Genomic DNA, 17361 nt, shown 5'->3' on the forward strand with positions numbered 1-17361 from the left:
TGTTTTTTCTTTTTCCTTTTGCCCTACCCAGGTATGTGGGGAGTATCTTGCCTTTTGGGAAGTCTGAGGTCTTCTGCCTGCGTTCAGTAGGTATCTGTAGGAGTTGTTCCACATGTAGATGTATTTCTGATGTATTTGTGGTGAGGAAGGTGATCTCCCTGCCTTACTCCTCTGCCACCTTGAAGGTCCCCCATTATTAACTTTTATATGCACTGGGAAACCAGAAAATTTTTGTGACTTGATTTAATACAATATTTGCTTTATTTCTGTGGTCTGGTACTGAACCTGCTATATCTCCGAGGCATACTGGTATGAAACATAATTAATATTTTAAAAAGCACTCCTAAGAATCAAAAATAAAATGAAACAAATTAATATAAAGGCATCTCCAGTTGCAGTGAGAGCCATAGTATTCCACATGGTTTTAGAACACAGTAGTTTGACTCTACATTTTTAATGGAATATATCCCAAGGCAAAAAAGCTACAACAAAGTCAAGAAAAGCTTAAACTATTTTTAGTAATCAACTTGATAATGTTCTGAAACTCTTGTGTTTATAATGTAAGGTAAAACAAATGATTAATTATGTGACATTCTAAGAATATCATTTTTACGATTCTCAGCAAGAGAAAAGAAGAATAAGATATAAGATGAGATTGTGTAAAAACCCTCTACTGCTGAATTTGAATTGGAAATATCAAATTGAATTTGTGATGTATTTTATCTTAAAGAAAACCAAAACAAAAGTGAAAACCCTATCTCTGGTCATTGAGAAGGCTAGGAAACCTGAAGCAATGAGTTTTTCTACCATCCAGATGTGGTCTTTAAATACCATTTTTTCATTGGAGAAATGGCTGATTCCAGGTCTAGGACTAAATGATATTCAAATGAGACTGGAACCTCACTTATCATACCAGATAGGGAGGAAACTATCCCAAACTACTAAAGCTCTATCAAGATTCAGGAGCTCATTCTAAGAAGGTCCCATTAGCTAAAGATGAGAATCAAAAAAAGTAATAACTGCAGTGGATTGAGGTCATTAATATATTTACACCCATGATTTGTTAAGGATGTTTTCAAGAATTTCACTTGTTTTCATTGCTAGAAAGGACACATTTTGAAAATTTGTAAACCAAGAATAAAATATTTATTTTGCCTTCCTATATGAAGTTTGCCTGTGGATAACCAAATAGTAATTGGAAATTTTATCTTGGTAGAAGTAGTCCATCTAGTAGGTGGAGAAGAAATGATAAAATGAAAATACAACCATTTTACAATCTTAATGAATTAATGGATCTTGCATGGAGGATCAATAATTGCTAACATCACAAAATGAGAGACACCCAGAGAGACGGAGAGGAGGGAACCTGTAAATTAGAAGGGACTTAAGAGAAAATGTCCTGGAATTAGATAGTAGTAATGTTGCACAGCCTTGTGAATATACTAAAAGCCACTGAACTGTACACTTTAAAAGGATGAATTTCATGACTTACATCTTTAAAAAAATATTGAAATAGAAAAGACATGTAAAAGACATCCTATCCAATAACAAAATGTGGACCCTATTTGGATCCTGATTCAAACAAACTTAAAAACAATTGCATTTATGAGGTAATTTGGAATGTGAACACAGGGATGTGTGACGGCATTCAAGTCTTACTCGTCGTTATTTTTTAGACTTTACAGTGGTATTCTGGTTGTTTTAAAGAAAGACTCCTGTCTCTTAGAGATACATACTGAAAATATTTGTTGAATGAGTGATATGATGTCTGAGATTTGCTTCAGACTAATAGAGGAAGTGGAAGTGGGTAGAGAAAGGGATGAAAAGTTTGGACTCGAGTTGGTAAGTATTGAGAAGGGTGATGAATAAGTACGTAGGTATTCCTTATGTTGTTCAGTTACTTTGGATGTGTATGAACTTTTCCCTAATGACAGGTGTTTTGTTGAATTCATAAGTACTTTGTGTTACCTCGGTTTCAAATCCAGCACCGCGAGGTTTTTTTCTCACCTTCCTCTATACCTTCTGTCACTGTGAGAACCTGCTTTCCAAAATTATCAGTAAGTTTAATAATTTTTTCAATCTTAATGTACAGATAGTCTCATTTCTACGTCTGTATCACTACCACTGGTAAACTTACTAAATAAAGTACACATTTTCTCTTCCTTTCTTTTATTCATGTAAAAGGGTGTACAGAACTCTGTGTTCAAAAGTTACTTGAATTAATTATATTTATTTATAGTTATATTATCAACTTCATATGTAGTTATGGTCATTTGTTTCTGTTTGTAATTAATTTTAGAATTTGCTTTTTTCCTCGTTTTTATTTTATTTTTGACGATATACAACACTTTGTGGTTCAAAAGTCAAACTGTATAAAGATATACTTGAGAACAGAGGGCTCCTAGCCCTAGCCCTTCACCTCACTCTTGCTACACCCTCATAATAACCATTTTTATTAGTTTTTATTTTATCCTTTTTTATGCTTCATTTTGCAAAATAAACAGGCACCCACACAGCCATATGTTCATTTTCCCATTTGCTACTTACATAGAAAATATCATACAATCTATACTATTTTGTGTTATGCTTTCCTTTCCTTTGAGGAAAATTCTCACTTCAAATTAGGTGATAGTGATATGCCTCATTTTATTTACAGAATTTTACTTGTCTTCTATGGATGGGCAATTAGGTTGTTTCTGCTATTTTACTGTTATAAAAAATTCCACATTAAATAACCTTATGCATTTCATAATTGTTGAGGTATATGAGCTTTAGGAAAAATTCCCAAAGCTGGGATTTGGGGACCAGGAGGTAAACTTACGTGTAATTCTGTAAGATCATGCCAACCTCTCCCACCAGTGGTGTGTGTGAGTTTCTGCGACAGATTCACCAATAGTGTTGTCAAACTTTCCAAATGTTGTTAATCTGACTGGTGAAAAGGGACATAGTTTCAATTTGTGTTTATCTCATTATAAGTAAAACTCAACATCTTTTCTTACTCTAATATTTTTGTACATATTTTTATAACGTTTCATGTCTTTTTACACATTCTTCTATCAGACTTTCAAACTTTTTTTCCCAGTTTTTAAGAGTTCTGTATCTGTTTCCTAAGTTAAAAATATTTTCTTGCAATTTTTCATTTGTCTTTGTCTGTAGTGTGTTTTCCCATGAAAGACTATTTTTAAAATTTTGCTGTAGTTAAATTTATTAACATTTTATTGCATCATAATTTTGAGTCATAGTTTTAAAGGCTGTCCCATAAAGAATGCATCCTTATTTATTTGCCTCTAGGAGTTATAGTATGGTGATATAAATAAATATATTCTGTGATATGTATTATATAATTATATATAGATATAAATAACGTATGTGTGGAGGAATTTTCTTTTCATGTATCGTTCAATACAGATCCAATGTTATCTTTCTCAAAATGACTATTCATTAATGAAAAGTTTGTCTTCTCCCAGTGATTTGAAATTCCACCTTTAGCCTATATCAAATTTCCAAAACATTGAGTATTTTTCTGGACTTCTTATTTTGTTGCATTAATTGAGCCTCTCTTCATGTTCTTGTATCATAAGGTTGAAAATAGAAACATTATGTTATATTTAATGCCTCCTATGGCTATACCTCTCATTGCTCTTCTTTACAGAATGCTTCCAGATATGCTTGCACATTTAGTTTTCTATATGAACTTTAGAATCAATTTATCTAGTTTCAGGAAACAAAAACAGTGCATTGATATTGGGAGGGAATCACATTAGTTTGTTTTTGTGACTGTTATGCTCACTGTTTTATCTAAAAAGAATAGCGTAGAACCTGTTAAATAATAGATGATCATGAAACACTTGTTGAATGAATATTTCATTTAACACTTGTATTTAGTTATAGAATTATACATATTGCCCTCTTTAATCTTTCATAATTTTTATAGCAGTTTGCAGTCTTTGAATTTTTAGCAAATAATTAAGAGATAACAAATTCTCCATAATGTGTTCCAATTTAAAAGCAAACATGCCAGTTTGTATGTGTATGTGTACATGCATATGCACATGCATGTTCACACACACATATGTATGTGTGTACAGACATATGTGTGTGGGAATATGTAAGTATGCATATACATGTAGTGTCCACATATATATTTGGCCTCAGATCTATGGATATTTATCCATTTGCTGTTTTCTTCCCATAAATACTACTTTTAAAACATTTTTATCTCAAAGCCTGAGTGTCCTACAAATTGTTCTGTAGCCTAACAGAGTCTGTTTTTGGCTTCTCCCACATCTTATAGAAACTTGATAAAGTCAATGTATTGAAAAAAATTAATTATATTTGCCAAATCATGCTCTTATTTCAGATTCTTTCCACCTGAAGCCAGGACAAGAAGCTTGTCTTCTTTAGCCCTCTTTCTTTTGAGACATATTTCAAAAGAGCTGGTGTGCTAGATTATAAAACCAGGAAAAGTCAAGTCATTCATGAAGTCTCCACTTGACTTAAAACCCATTTTCTGTCATTGGCTTGCTTTTGTGCTACTCCAGACATTTTATAGATTTTTACAAAAAGACTCAAAACAGGCAAGGCTTAGAGATATCATATGCCTGTGGGCACACAGAAATATTACTATTTGTATATTAATCCTGGGATCTGCCCTGTAAGGTGTAATTAATTTCATGTTTGATGTTGGTAGCCTGTAGGTGTCTGACACAAACAAACTGGCTAGATGTTCTCTCTTCATATGCATTGCACAATATGCTTTCTTTTATAGTCAATATAACCCATTGGAAAAGTTTACATGACAGATTAAACATTTTCCGTGTCCACTTATGAGTAAGCTTGTTCTCCTTCATGGCCTTTAGTGCTAGTTTTATCTAGTGTCTCCCTAGATGGTTCTGGGAGTGTGGTCCTGAGCGTAGGAAGCACTCGTGGTTCTTTTACACTCCTTGGGGCCCCGAAGCCCTCCTAGCTTAGGACATCCTTGTGTTGCCCCTTGGCTCTCTGCCATACCTAATGGCCCACTGGAACAGAGGCTGAGGAGGGTGCAGGTCTTGAGTACAGGGTGCCTGTGTGGCCAGAACGGAAGATTTCATGTGGGTGAGGGTAAGTTGGGACTGAGAGGCCAGACGTCAAACACCAGTCCAGCTCTGGCCCTTGGCGGAGATTCTCAACTTGACTGCACATTGTGAGTCGGGGGAGATGATTCAAAGTGCAGATTGCTGGGACCCACCCCTGCAGATTCTGATTCTGTAGGTCTAGGATTCGATGTGAAAATCTGTTCTTCTCCTTGGCACCTCAGGTGTTTTCTATGCAGATTTTGACCTGGATAGAAGCCCACCTGCTTAGAAACTTCTGTGTAATCCTAGCTCATTCATTGTCTTCCTGAACTCTAAGTGACTTTGTCAAAATACTGAACATAATACTTGAGAAGCGGTTGGTGAAAGTATTAGGCAAGATTAAATGTGTTGATAACAGTTATTTGTAAACAGTGAATATTGTGCCACATAAATATTAGTTATTATTCTGACTCAGCTACTTAGTAGTTATGTATGACCTTTGGCAACAACTTAATGTCTTTGTACTTCAGTTATCTCATCTATAAAATGAGGATATTAATAGTACCCTTCTCACCATGGCATTGTGCAGAGTAAAATGAGAAAATACTAAGAAGGGTGCCTAGCATGTAGGTAATTCATAAAATGGTAGATATTACTGCTGTTATAACTCTTTTATTAAGTACTTCAGAATTTACTTTTGAGCATATATTGTGTGCCATGAATAGGCAGCCATAAGTAGGGTGACCATACGATTTATCTTTCAGACTGGGAGACTTTGATAGTTAAAGGAGCTCTGTTAATAATCATACTGGGGTAAGATGTATAAACTCAATGATCCTGGGTAGACCAGGGTGTATGTCACCTAATCAAAATGAACCAAAGATGAGAAGGTTTGTGAAGGGGGCTGCTACCAGCAGTTCTCCTCACCTCTACCCCTTAAAGATGTTCAAGTCTCCTCTAAATAAATGTTGAAAAAATACATAAGGGTTATTGGCTTTATGGAGTGCCAAATTAGGGTTCCTCCTGGGGACCCCCCATGTATATTTGACTCTACCTAAAAGCATTCTGCTCCCAGCCATAATGTATTCCAGCTTTTCTTCTTCCCAACTCAGGTCTCTCAACTCTGACTTTGCACATCCTGTTCCCTTTTGCCCAGAATGCCCTTCCCTCATTTTTGAGTTTTCTAGGGCTATTATAATAAAGGACCACAAACATGGTGACCTAAAACAACACACATTTGTTGCTCAGAGTTCTAGAGATCAGAAGTCTGAAATCAAGGTGTTTACAGGGTGATGCTCCCTCTAAAAGCTCTAGGGAAGAGCATTTCCTGGCCTCTTCCAGCTTCTGGTGGCTCTTAGCATCCCTTGGCTTGTAGCAGCATCACTCCTATCCCTGCCTCCATTTTCACTTAGAGTTGTCCTCTGTGTGACTTTGTGTCCTCTCTTCTTCTTATAAAGACACCAATTATTGGTTTTAGAGTGGGCCTTAAGTCCAGGAGGATTTCCTCTTGAGATCCTTAAATAATTACATCTACATAAACTCTATTTCCAAATAAGTTCACATTCTGAGGTTCTTGATAGATATGGATTTTAAGTAGATACTATACTTCTTTTAGTTGGAAGAAAACTAAAATGAAAGAGAGGTTAGTGCCTTCTTTTAAATCAAGGCACTTAGGCTGAGCCCAGTCTTCCTGAAGCCATGCCTTTGTCTTGACTGGCTAAGGCAGTGAGTCCAGATTCCCTCAGAAGTTCACTTATAATTGGGCTCCCACCTTGCCTTTCCTCTCTCTCTACCAGGGTGGCGGAAGTAGCTTGAGTAACATAGGTGCAAGTAAAACGTGTTATCTTTAAATCCATGACCTGACCTGTCACATGTGGGTTTTCATTAGCTTCTGTTAGAGACAGACGCAAAATGCTAGCTGCAAACTTCAAGGCACTGTCCCTTAGCCCTCAAAGTTTTAATATCCACAATGGATTTTTGTAAATTTCTTCAATCGATTTATCCCGGGGGGAAGACTGCATGGGCCTCTGAGCTTTTCTTCTCCTCTTATACCTTGAGAACGTTTATATTATGAAAATATAAACAAACAAAAAGACAAAAAACAAACAAGAAACTCAGTCAACAATTGTAAAGGAAATTCATTATAGATAAGTTCTGTTATATAAATTTAGAAAAAAATTTTTGTCAAAGACAATATTTACCATTTATTTCAGAGTAAACGCCCAGAGCTAAGAGTGCTTGGTCATGGCCCCAGCACATACAGCTTTCTCATTCACCTGCAGGTGACGGTGCAGCCCTTGCAGCAGCACTTTGCTCCCCTGCAAGAGCTGTGGCCCTCAAGGATGTACTTCAGAGGGCCTTTTGGCCTTCACACATTCTTTCTCCTGAACAAATGATTGCAAGAAAGAATTAGTTAGGACCAACTGCTGAAACAGAAGGAAAGAATACCATTTATCCTTTCTTGTAGTCAGATGACAGAGTCTAGGAATTTGTCCCGATTTGCTCAGACTTTCAATGCCATCATACCAGCCAGTGTCTGGAGGGCAGCTCAGGCAGGCATCTGCTTAGAGTACAGACGTGGAAGAGGATAGCAGTTTCATGTTTTATTTATCCCACGCAAAAGAATTGTTGCATATGACATAAGATATCCAGATTGTGAAACAGGAGCTGACATAAGTAACTATGTATTGTATTTATATCTAAAATTTAAACCTGAGCTGGAAACTTAAGGAATTTATAGCCAAGGTGTGAAACTGTTTATCTCCGTGTCAGTTGTTCACAAAAATAAACATGAATGCCGGTCAGTTCTCCTTTCTTCCTTGCTGTTGAAGAGCCTGCCTAAATATTCCCATCCCTCTGTGAGTCACTCAAGCTCTGGCCAGGGTCCAAGGGACATGCCACACCCCAGATTTACTGAATGACCCAGGTGAGGAGGGTGGCGCTTGGCTGCATTGTCCTACATGGCAGTAGGGCATCTCGCTGACTTAGTGAGAAACTTTTAGTATTTGAGAGTTAGTGATCCCTGATTACGTTTCTCCCCTCAAGAGTCTACACTCATCTCTCTTCTTATAGCTCTGGATTAGGTGTGTGACTGGGTAAGGAAATATCCATTGCTTCTTCTCCTAAGAGATTTTTTGTTTGTTTTTCATGACTTTTTTTTTTTTTTTTTTTTTTTCTGGAGATGGATCTAATTTAAAGTAGTCAGTAGTTCAAAATTACCACTCTGGCTTTCCACTGATTCCAGATAAACATTTTTTTTGTTGTCTAAGAGTTTGTTTTATTTTTTTTTATTTTTTATTTATTTATTAATTTTTTTTTTTTTGCGTAAGAGTTTGTTTTAAAGTCAAGAATAAAATAAACTTATTCTGTTCCAGTTGGCTACTGACTTATTGCAACCTTGAAGCAATGAATGCACTTCCTTCCCTGTGCTTAGTTAGTTCGCAGTTCTACAGCGACCAGCATTGGGCTGAAACCAAGCAAGGGGCACACCTGCTTCTTTTTGGTTCTGAATGAGGGGACAGGGCCACATGCTGTGTGTTCACCCAAGAGAAAGCATTAGAAATACAGCATAGGAGAGTTGGGTAAAAGGAAGGGACAGGGGAGGGAGAGAGAGAGAGGGAGAGAGAGAGAGAGCGAGCCAAAGGGAAGGGGGGAGGAGTGGAGATCATCCAAAGACCGTCACATTCTTTTAGAAAGTGGAATTGTAGGAGGGATGAAGAGAAGAAAACCAGAAGCAAACTGGGAGGCTGATTTTTCGGGCCTAGAAAGGAATAGGCTTTAAACAAGAATATAAAGGGTTTTTTATCCTTTAAAGTTTTGTTTTTTTTTTCCAGTTTGTTTGTTTGTTGTTTTTGGAAATGGCCCCAAAGCTACAAAATATCGTTTTTGCACATTATTAGCAAAATCTCTTTGGCAATACAGATGTTCTTGTTGAGTTGGGGAAAGGGAGAACACAGTGAGAGAGAGGTGGTATGTGAAATGACAGTTTGGGTGACAGTTTGTCTGCTTCATATTTTTTTCCCCAGGGTTGAATCCTTTGAAGGTAAAATATCTTTAGGAGGAAGACGTAATAGATTATTATTCAAGATTCCTGTTTTTGTCCTGTATGCACAAGAAGGAGGGTCTGTTTGTTAACCCTGACGCTCCCCCACGAGCAATACCATACATTGTATGTAATGATTTGTAAAAAATTAATTTAATTATGTTAAAATTCCATATATACTTAAATTATTTATAACAATATATCATAACGTGATAAAGTAATGTTTAGAGAAACGACACGGGGGGTGCATTTCTTGTAAAGTTTACAACATAAAACACAATTTTAACTTGGTTTTAGGCATAGGATTGATTCCTTGTTATCTTTTGTGTTTAGGAAAGGGTGGGCACGGATGAATGGAATCGCAGACCTCACCTGCGCCACAGCGCTAACCTCTTCTCACAGTAGATCCCTTAGTCCATAGCTAAGGAGAACAGTCAGTTGATTCTTGCCTTGTCTCCTTCCCCTCCCCACTGAGCTCCCTCTGTACAGGTCCTAATGAGTAGTGAAATGGCCCCGGGCCTGCCATGGGAGGGACCTGAGGGTGACATGGCTCAGACCCACACTGGCTAATTAGTGTGGGGCTAATTGACCTTTCCCAGTAATTGTATTACTTAGCCTTTGGCAACCAGAGAGGGGGCCTTTCATTATCTCTGTGTAGCATAATACCTTTGATCATAATAAAAACTAGCTGTAAGAAATGTGAAATAATTCAAAGCATAAATCACAAAGTATATGTCTTTTCAAAGTCTCTGTTTTTTTAATGAAAGATCAAGTTGAAGGAACAGTTTTTATTCGCATCCAATTAATATAAACTGGCATTTAGTATTTGTTCACCACTATGGAGGTGAACTAGAGCACAAGAGAAAGAAATCAGTGGGAATAGTTTCCTTTTGGTTATTCTGACTCGCACCGAATGCCCTTATTAGCTCATGTTGTCTTTAACCACATTATCTCATTGTTAGCAATAACCATACAAAACATTTCTGAACCATTACATTTTAAAATACCTTTAAATAACTCCCTAAATAATTGCCACATTGTCTTTCTTTGACATAGAAAATATACTACAGTAAGTCCCCTACATACGAACAAGATCTGTTCCGAGAGTGTGTTCATAACTCCAATTTGTTCGTCAAGTCCAACAAAGTTAGCCTAGGTTACCCACTAACACGAGCAGTTATATAGCACTGTAATGTAATAGGTTTATAATACTTTCACACAAATAACACATAAAAAAACAAACACAAAAAATAAAGAAAACATTTTTAATCTAACAGTACAGTACCTTGAAAAGTACAGTAGTCCTGTATTTAAAACTCTGGTGAAATAAAAAAGAACAACTCTGGTGGGCTTACACAAACATCTGTTTGTTAGATGTTCTTTTAGAAGAAGCAAGTAATGAACATTCTGAATCTTTAACAACAAAAAAAAAAAAAAAAAGAAGAAAATAAAAGAAAATTTAAGCTGTGTTAAAGTGTTTCTTTAAAATTATCTAAGAAAGAGCTCCTTAGTGCCAAAATCATTTTTAAAATTAAAATCTGATAACATCATTGACTATTAAATTAGGAAATCTTTTATCTGATAATTCTTGGCTGATCATATTATTGCTTTTCTGGGGGAAAAAATGTGTGCTATTAAAAATTCAAATGAAAATCCAAGATTTTCAGGCCTTAAAACGTAAAGTTGGGATGCAATAGGAAGTAGGGCAACCTTCCAACTGTAATTATTTTAACGATGTTTTATGATAAACAAGAGTTTAACGGAGTTGGAGAGAATGCAAATGAATGAATAATATCGAAGAGATTGAAGGCAGCCCAGTCTAATTTAAAGACCATGGAAATTTGTACAGCAAGTATAGTGATGAATGTAGATTGATCAGTGTGCTTATAAAATAAACTGGTGACTTCCCAGGCGGTCCAGTGGTTAAGACTTCGCCTTCCAATGCAAGAGATATGGGTTCGATCCCTGGTCGGGGAGCTAAGATCTCACATGCCTCGCAGCCAAAAAACCAAAACATAAAACAGAAGCAATATTATAACAAATTCAATAAAGACTTTAAAAATGGTCCACATCAAAAAAAAAATCTTTAAAAACAAAATTAAAAAATCAACTCGTTGGAGGTTCTGTCTAACATGTATCCTTGTATGTTGAACTCAGAAACTTGGGGAGTCCAAAGTGGAATATTTGAAAGAGCACTGGGCTGAGACCCCGAAAACATGGGCCGTGGAGCTGGCTCTTTCATTTCCTAATTATGTGTCACATTTAGGCCACTCACTAAAGCCATCTGACACATTTCCTTACCTCTGCAATGGCTGCAGCAATTGGCATGTGCTTCACAGGATCATGGAGTCATTCAACAAACCCAGGTGGAGTGTGTACTCTGACCACCGGGTCACTACAGTAGATACTGTAGATACAGCATTAGGAAGATTTAGTATCTTTTCTTGAAGATGGAATTGTCTGGTAACAGAGAAACACATAAATAGGCAGTGCAACCCCATGTGACAAGTGCTGTCTTCTCGGGGTTTGGGATCTGCAGGGGAGCTGACTTAAAAACAGCTGAAGCTGGACCAACCTTTGGGGGTTGCCAGCCTTGTTGCCAGGCCACCTCTACCCTGTTCTTACTTGGCATGGTTTGACTGATGCATCTATAACTGGCACTGATTCTTATTTCATTGTCTTGTCGTCCTGTTTGGTTTTGTTTTTTATCAGACCCACACAAACTTTCTTCCGTGGCCTCCAGGTTGCCCCGGTCCCAGTGGCTGTCTTCTCTAGTTTTTAACATATCTGGCTCTTCGAATCATTCCTTTGTACCTGAAGCAGATCCATTGCAGCTTCCAAACCCCACTCTTCACCATGGCCCCTATAGACTTGTCCTCCTCTGTCTGTCCCACCCACTACCTCACTTCCTCTCTGCAGCCACATAGTGGAGCTCGGGAGAGTCAGAGAAGGTTATCGGGAGTCCTTGGCCTGAGTGCCCATCCTGGTTTCATACTTAAGAGCTGGATTACGTTGAGCCTGTTATGAATTTCTCTGTGGCTCACCTTTAACTTCTGTGAAGTGGAACAGAAATGAACAACAGAGACAAGTAATGTTGAAAGAGCTTAATTTGTGCCAGGCACAGTTCTCCTGGCTTTACATACAGCTCACTTCTGGACGGTAAGAGCAGTTCCCTTAGTTCACTATGGGGATATTAAACAACTTACTACATCTGAAGACCTTGTAACACAATCTGGAGAATAGTACAAAGCTCAAGCATATTATGTATTTATTTTACTTTTATTATTAATGTAATTGTTATCGGCATAGCACGTGAAAGCGTTTTGTTAATATGTGACATTATTAACTATTTTTGAAACTCATTATTAATCATTTTAGAGATTATCTGTGTAACCCTTCTTTAAGTGCTTGGACAACATTCCAATAACTTTTCAATCCTTGTTAATTTTTCTTGTTAGAGTAACATTACTTATTTTTACAATGTTTAAAAAGGTTAAGAATATCTTGAAAAGCATTATCAGGTTTTTCAAATTTTTCTTATTTTCAGTATTCTAATTATACTACCAGGCTGTCAGATATTTGAATTCTAACTACGTGTCCTCAGAAGGACTCCTTTTTGGAAAAGGAAAACTCCGTCAATTTCTTGTATATCGTGGAATAATGGCCAGTTGGATGAGAGGTGGTCATTGGTTGGCAGACAACTCCCGTAGATGTTTTATTAATCCTGGGGTATCTCCAAGTCAGAGGTCCTGGAGAGAGAGCCCATGGTACTGAGCTCTCAGTCCCTGGTGGGACAACAGCTCTGCTTGACGGCACAAGACCAAGCCCAGCTAGCTGGGTGAATACCCACTTATTTTGTCCACACTAAATGACTTATGTCACTGCCTTACTTGTTGAATTAATGACTTGTTATAAGGAAAACGCAAATGTACTAAGTGTTTCCTCTTTGCCAAGCAGTATTCTGGTTATTGAGGAAACAAAGGTAAATAAGGCATTGTTTTTGCCCTGAAGAAGCTTAAAACAATGTTGGAAAACTCTGCTGTCTTCCCGTGAAAATCTCTACCTCCCAAAGCTGAGGGATTGTTCGTATACCAAGAGAACTCAATATTATTTTGGGCTTTGGAGTGGCTAGACAACTAAACTTTATCTAATTTATTGCCCATGGGACATGTTATTAATGTGGCTTTGAACTGAACTCGCATGATGGTGCACTTGCACCATCTGGCAAAGGGACTGATTCTGAAATCAACAACGTTTTCTACAAGTGAGTCAAAGAATTAAGCAGTTATAGGTCTCTGAACCATGGAAGGAGTCTCAGGGAAATATGTTCTATAAATATCACTATAACTACTGAAATCTGTTTGGGATCTTCCTACTCCCCTTTGCAGCTCTACTCTGAGCATTAGGAAAATCTGGATTTGAAAGGAAAATCTCAGTTTCTTTATTTTTTCCACATTTGTCCAATTTTAGCAGCCCCTGAGAATTTGCTCAGGTTCTTCATGTGTTTCCTGGCATCTGAGAATATAGGGATATTTTTTGTATCAACTTTTAGTTCACAGAAAGCCTGGAAAGTTGCCAGAATAACTGTCACATCTGTAGATTCTGCTTATTCCACCTTCTTCATACATTTTCCAAATAAGATTGTGTGAGTGGAGCAGCCATAAAGGATTCTGAGGTTTTATCTTTATACAAGATAAGGACCCACCCTCTTTAGTTTTCAAAACTTGTAAATGATGATAGTGATCCTGACAATTACGTATTGAGTTGTGACTGGATTGGGTCTGCACTCTGTATATTTCCTTACATCCCAGAGAAATCATTAAAGTTGGTAATATTATTGCTAATGACATATGTAGAAACTGAAGCTTATGCAGGGAAAGTAATTTGCCAAAAATCACGCAGCTAATAAATTACATCTATTTGACTTTAAATTCCATGTTCTTTCTCTGCAGTCTTCTCGCTCCCCGAGGAACACTTTAGGTATTGTGTCTATGTGTCTATAGCTGTTTATATTTGTTCATTCATTCATTCTTATTTCCTCTCAGTCATTTACCTTTTCAATTCATAGGCGAATTTTCTACATCTACTAGGTTCAAAGTGCTGTGTGAGGCATTCTGGTAAATAAAAGTAGAAGTGTAACCCAGTCGCTGCTCTCAAGGAATTCTAAATTAAGTTGGAGGATCAGACACACACACACACACACACACACACACACACACACACACACACACAAACACACACACACACACACACACACACACACACACACAATGTCCAAGCTCTGATCACTGCAATAGAAGAGCATAGCAGGCAAAGATTACCTGGATTCAGATGAGAGAGAAAGACATTATTTTTATCTGGGAGGATCACATGAAACATGTAAGTTATGACTGTGGAGAGAGGAATTTTATCTGACTGAATTTTTGAACCTTTTGAAAAGAACACAGTATGGATGAAAATCTCAGGATATGTTAGGATGCTAATTCTCAATTGTTTCTCCTTGTTGCAAAGCACGTGTCCTCACATGCCCACTTTTGAGTGTACTCTTGATGTTGGTTTGTTTGATATGACTTAGGCTAAAGGCTATATACAGTCTCTAGAGTGCTGGCTGAACACCGAGGTGATGATAAATGGTGGCAGAACGTCTATTAGTCCAATTAGAATGGAAAATAGTGTCTTGTCAGCGACTACTGCTTAATGAACAACCGCAAGATCTCAGTGCCATACATTAATAACCGTCTCTTTCCCATGCATCTTCAGATCAGCTGGGGGTCTGCAGCCCCAGCCTGCATTTAGCTGGAAGACTCTGCTCAAGTTATAGGTGGGGTTGCACTTGATCCTCTCCATGGCTTTCGCTCAGGTCTGCGCCATGTGTGCAGTTCTGGGGCCCAGGCTGAAGAGGTGGAAACTTCCAGGGATTCTTTTTTGATAGCCAGGGCAGTGGTGCAAATATACTCTAAAGCCCTGGTTCAATCACATCTGCAAATGTCCTATTAGCCAAAGCTGATCACATGGCTTAGCCCAAAATCAAGGGCAGGCTGAAGGGAGATGAGAGTGAATATTTTTTGAAGAATAATATAATCTACATATATAACAGAGAGGAAAAGAAGATAAAAATCATAAGATGGTCTAGAAAGGAGAAGAGTGTAAACACACTTGAAGAAGATAGTAAGATGTTAGACCATATTTAGCCAGTAATAGTGAGACACTTTAGAAAGACTATGTAGAACACACCAGAAATTCTTGTACAAAACGTTTGCGGGGAAAGACAGGAGGTAAGGAAGTAATTACAAAGCTCTTGTAATGATGGAGGCCTAAAATGGGGAGGTGACAATTGGGATGTAAAGGAGCTGAAGATGTGAAGGGAATTTCTGAGTCAGAATTAGTTGCTGTTGACACCTTGCTGGATGTAACAGTAGGGAGGAAGGTTCCAAGGTGGTGAAGCCCTCCTTAGAAAACATAGGAGAATGATTGGAGTTTTAGGTGGGAGGGGAAGCCTTGACACTTGGATAACATGGAGGATGGTGGTGCCTTGACAGAAATAGGAAGTCAGGTAGGGGCGGACTGAGGGGACGGAGATTGACACAGAGTGACCACTGCTGAGTAGGAGCAGTCCTGGGGAGAGCTGGGAAGCTGCGGAGACAGGCGGCAGGAAGAGAAAGTGTGTTGATGTGACCGAGACCCGAGACACGTGACCAGAAGAGATCAGAGTGGGATTTGGGACCGGAGGGCATGCTGGTGACCTTCCTGAGTGGGCGAGGCTGACACCAAGCAGTGGTGTGTGGGCAGGGAGTGCTGATGAGTGTCAGGCGCCATTCTTAAAAGTTTGATAGTGATAACACAGCACTTGGGGGGGTATGATTGTTACCAGTGTTGTTGTGTTTTGCGTGGGTGTTATTTAAACTTCCTAAGATGAGAGAGAATGGCAATATGGGGCGTGTTGCAGAGAGAGGAGGGTCCTCGCTCTGTGGGAGGAGGGACAGACAGATGAACAACTGTTTCTACCCAGTAGATAATTCTGAAACAGAGATTTAACTTAAGTTAGTATAGTTTCTGCCCAAGTAAATTATCTGATGTCTAACTTTTTCTTTTTTTTATGCTTCTATTTTATTTTATTTTAATTTTTATTGGAGTGTAGTTGCTTTACAATATTGTGTTAGTTTCTACTAATTCTACTAAATTTTAAAGTCTCCTGTTCGTACATATTAATATATAGATACAAAACATTTTTGTAGACGTCCACTGATTTTAATTGTGAATTGGATGAAAAAGTGAATGATCCGAGATGGCGCTGGTACCCTGTCCTCTTGCTTCACTGGCCTGGCGGTGTGATTGCTTGTGATGTCTGGGTATACGTGGAGCCTACTGTAAATGAGTGTATTGTAAATTCTAGAGAAAATTGCCCTGTAGTCGGTAATAACCAACTCTGTGCTTTTTAAAACAGAAATGAGTGCTAGAATTTAAATTTGAAAATTATAAGGACATTTTTCCAGGAAGTCAGTTTTAAAAGCATACTGCTTTTCAGTATGGCTATGTATGCAGTGTGATACATGTTTCTTTCCCGCTAGATTTCATGTCCCTTTGAATATTACTTCAGTTTTTGTCTGTTGTCTTGTTCCATTTATCCCCACATCTGCATTTTTGGCCCCAGTTCAACATTAACACACACATGTGTAGGTGTTGGCCCCTGCTGCAGGGTGAGTGCCTATCCTGATCAATCAATCACATGTGTCACTTTTCTTTAGGTTCCACGACTGCATGCAGACATTGGACATAAACCAATGTCTTTTACACACTCTAGAACTGATGACAAATTCAGCTCCTCCTGGTGTTTTAATGTCTGCCCTTTCTTGTTGTATTTTTGTTTCACCCTCCCACAGAGCTGTGACCTGGATCAGCAGAGCATCATTCACATTGTGCTGAGACCCCAGAGAAAAGTCCCAGAAAGGAAGGCAGCTGGAGGGGAAAGCCCACAGGACACTGCGGGGGGCTCTGAGAGGGAGCCCGAGAGCCTAACTCGTGTGGACCTCAGCAGCTCCGTCCTCCCATCCGACTCAGCGGGTCTGGCTGTTATCCTGAAGGATGACAACGAGAATGGTGGCCCACCAGCTGAAAGGCCAGGTAATTGACTGGCTATGGCTAGTAAAGCATTTTGTGTGGTAAAATCTCCATGAATAATGGCCTCACTATGTGTGTATTTAGTTCATGACAAGTTCTAAATCACCAGAAGGAGACGTGACTAGAAGGAGAGTATGTGGATGTAAA

The 17361-nt window shown here is 38.3% G+C and overlaps 1 protein-coding gene across 7 annotated transcripts in view; it reads left to right on the forward strand.

The window, feature by feature from the left end:
* Positions 1-17361, forward strand: part of PRKN (parkin RBR E3 ubiquitin protein ligase) — a 1334302-nt gene that overhangs the window by 455296 nt on the left and 861645 nt on the right. For all 7 annotated transcript variants that reach the window (XM_028494771.2, XM_028494769.2, XM_028494768.1 and 4 more), the window contains one exon: positions 16977-17217. In XM_028494771.2, coding sequence (XP_028350572.1) covers positions 16977-17217 — 241 coding nt within the window. The remainder of the gene's footprint in view (positions 1-16976; positions 17218-17361) is intronic.

The sequence above is a fragment of the Physeter macrocephalus genome, chromosome 10, assembly GCF_002837175.3.
Source record: "Physeter macrocephalus isolate SW-GA chromosome 10, ASM283717v5, whole genome shotgun sequence".
NCBI lineage: Eukaryota > Metazoa > Chordata > Mammalia > Artiodactyla > Physeteridae > Physeter > Physeter macrocephalus.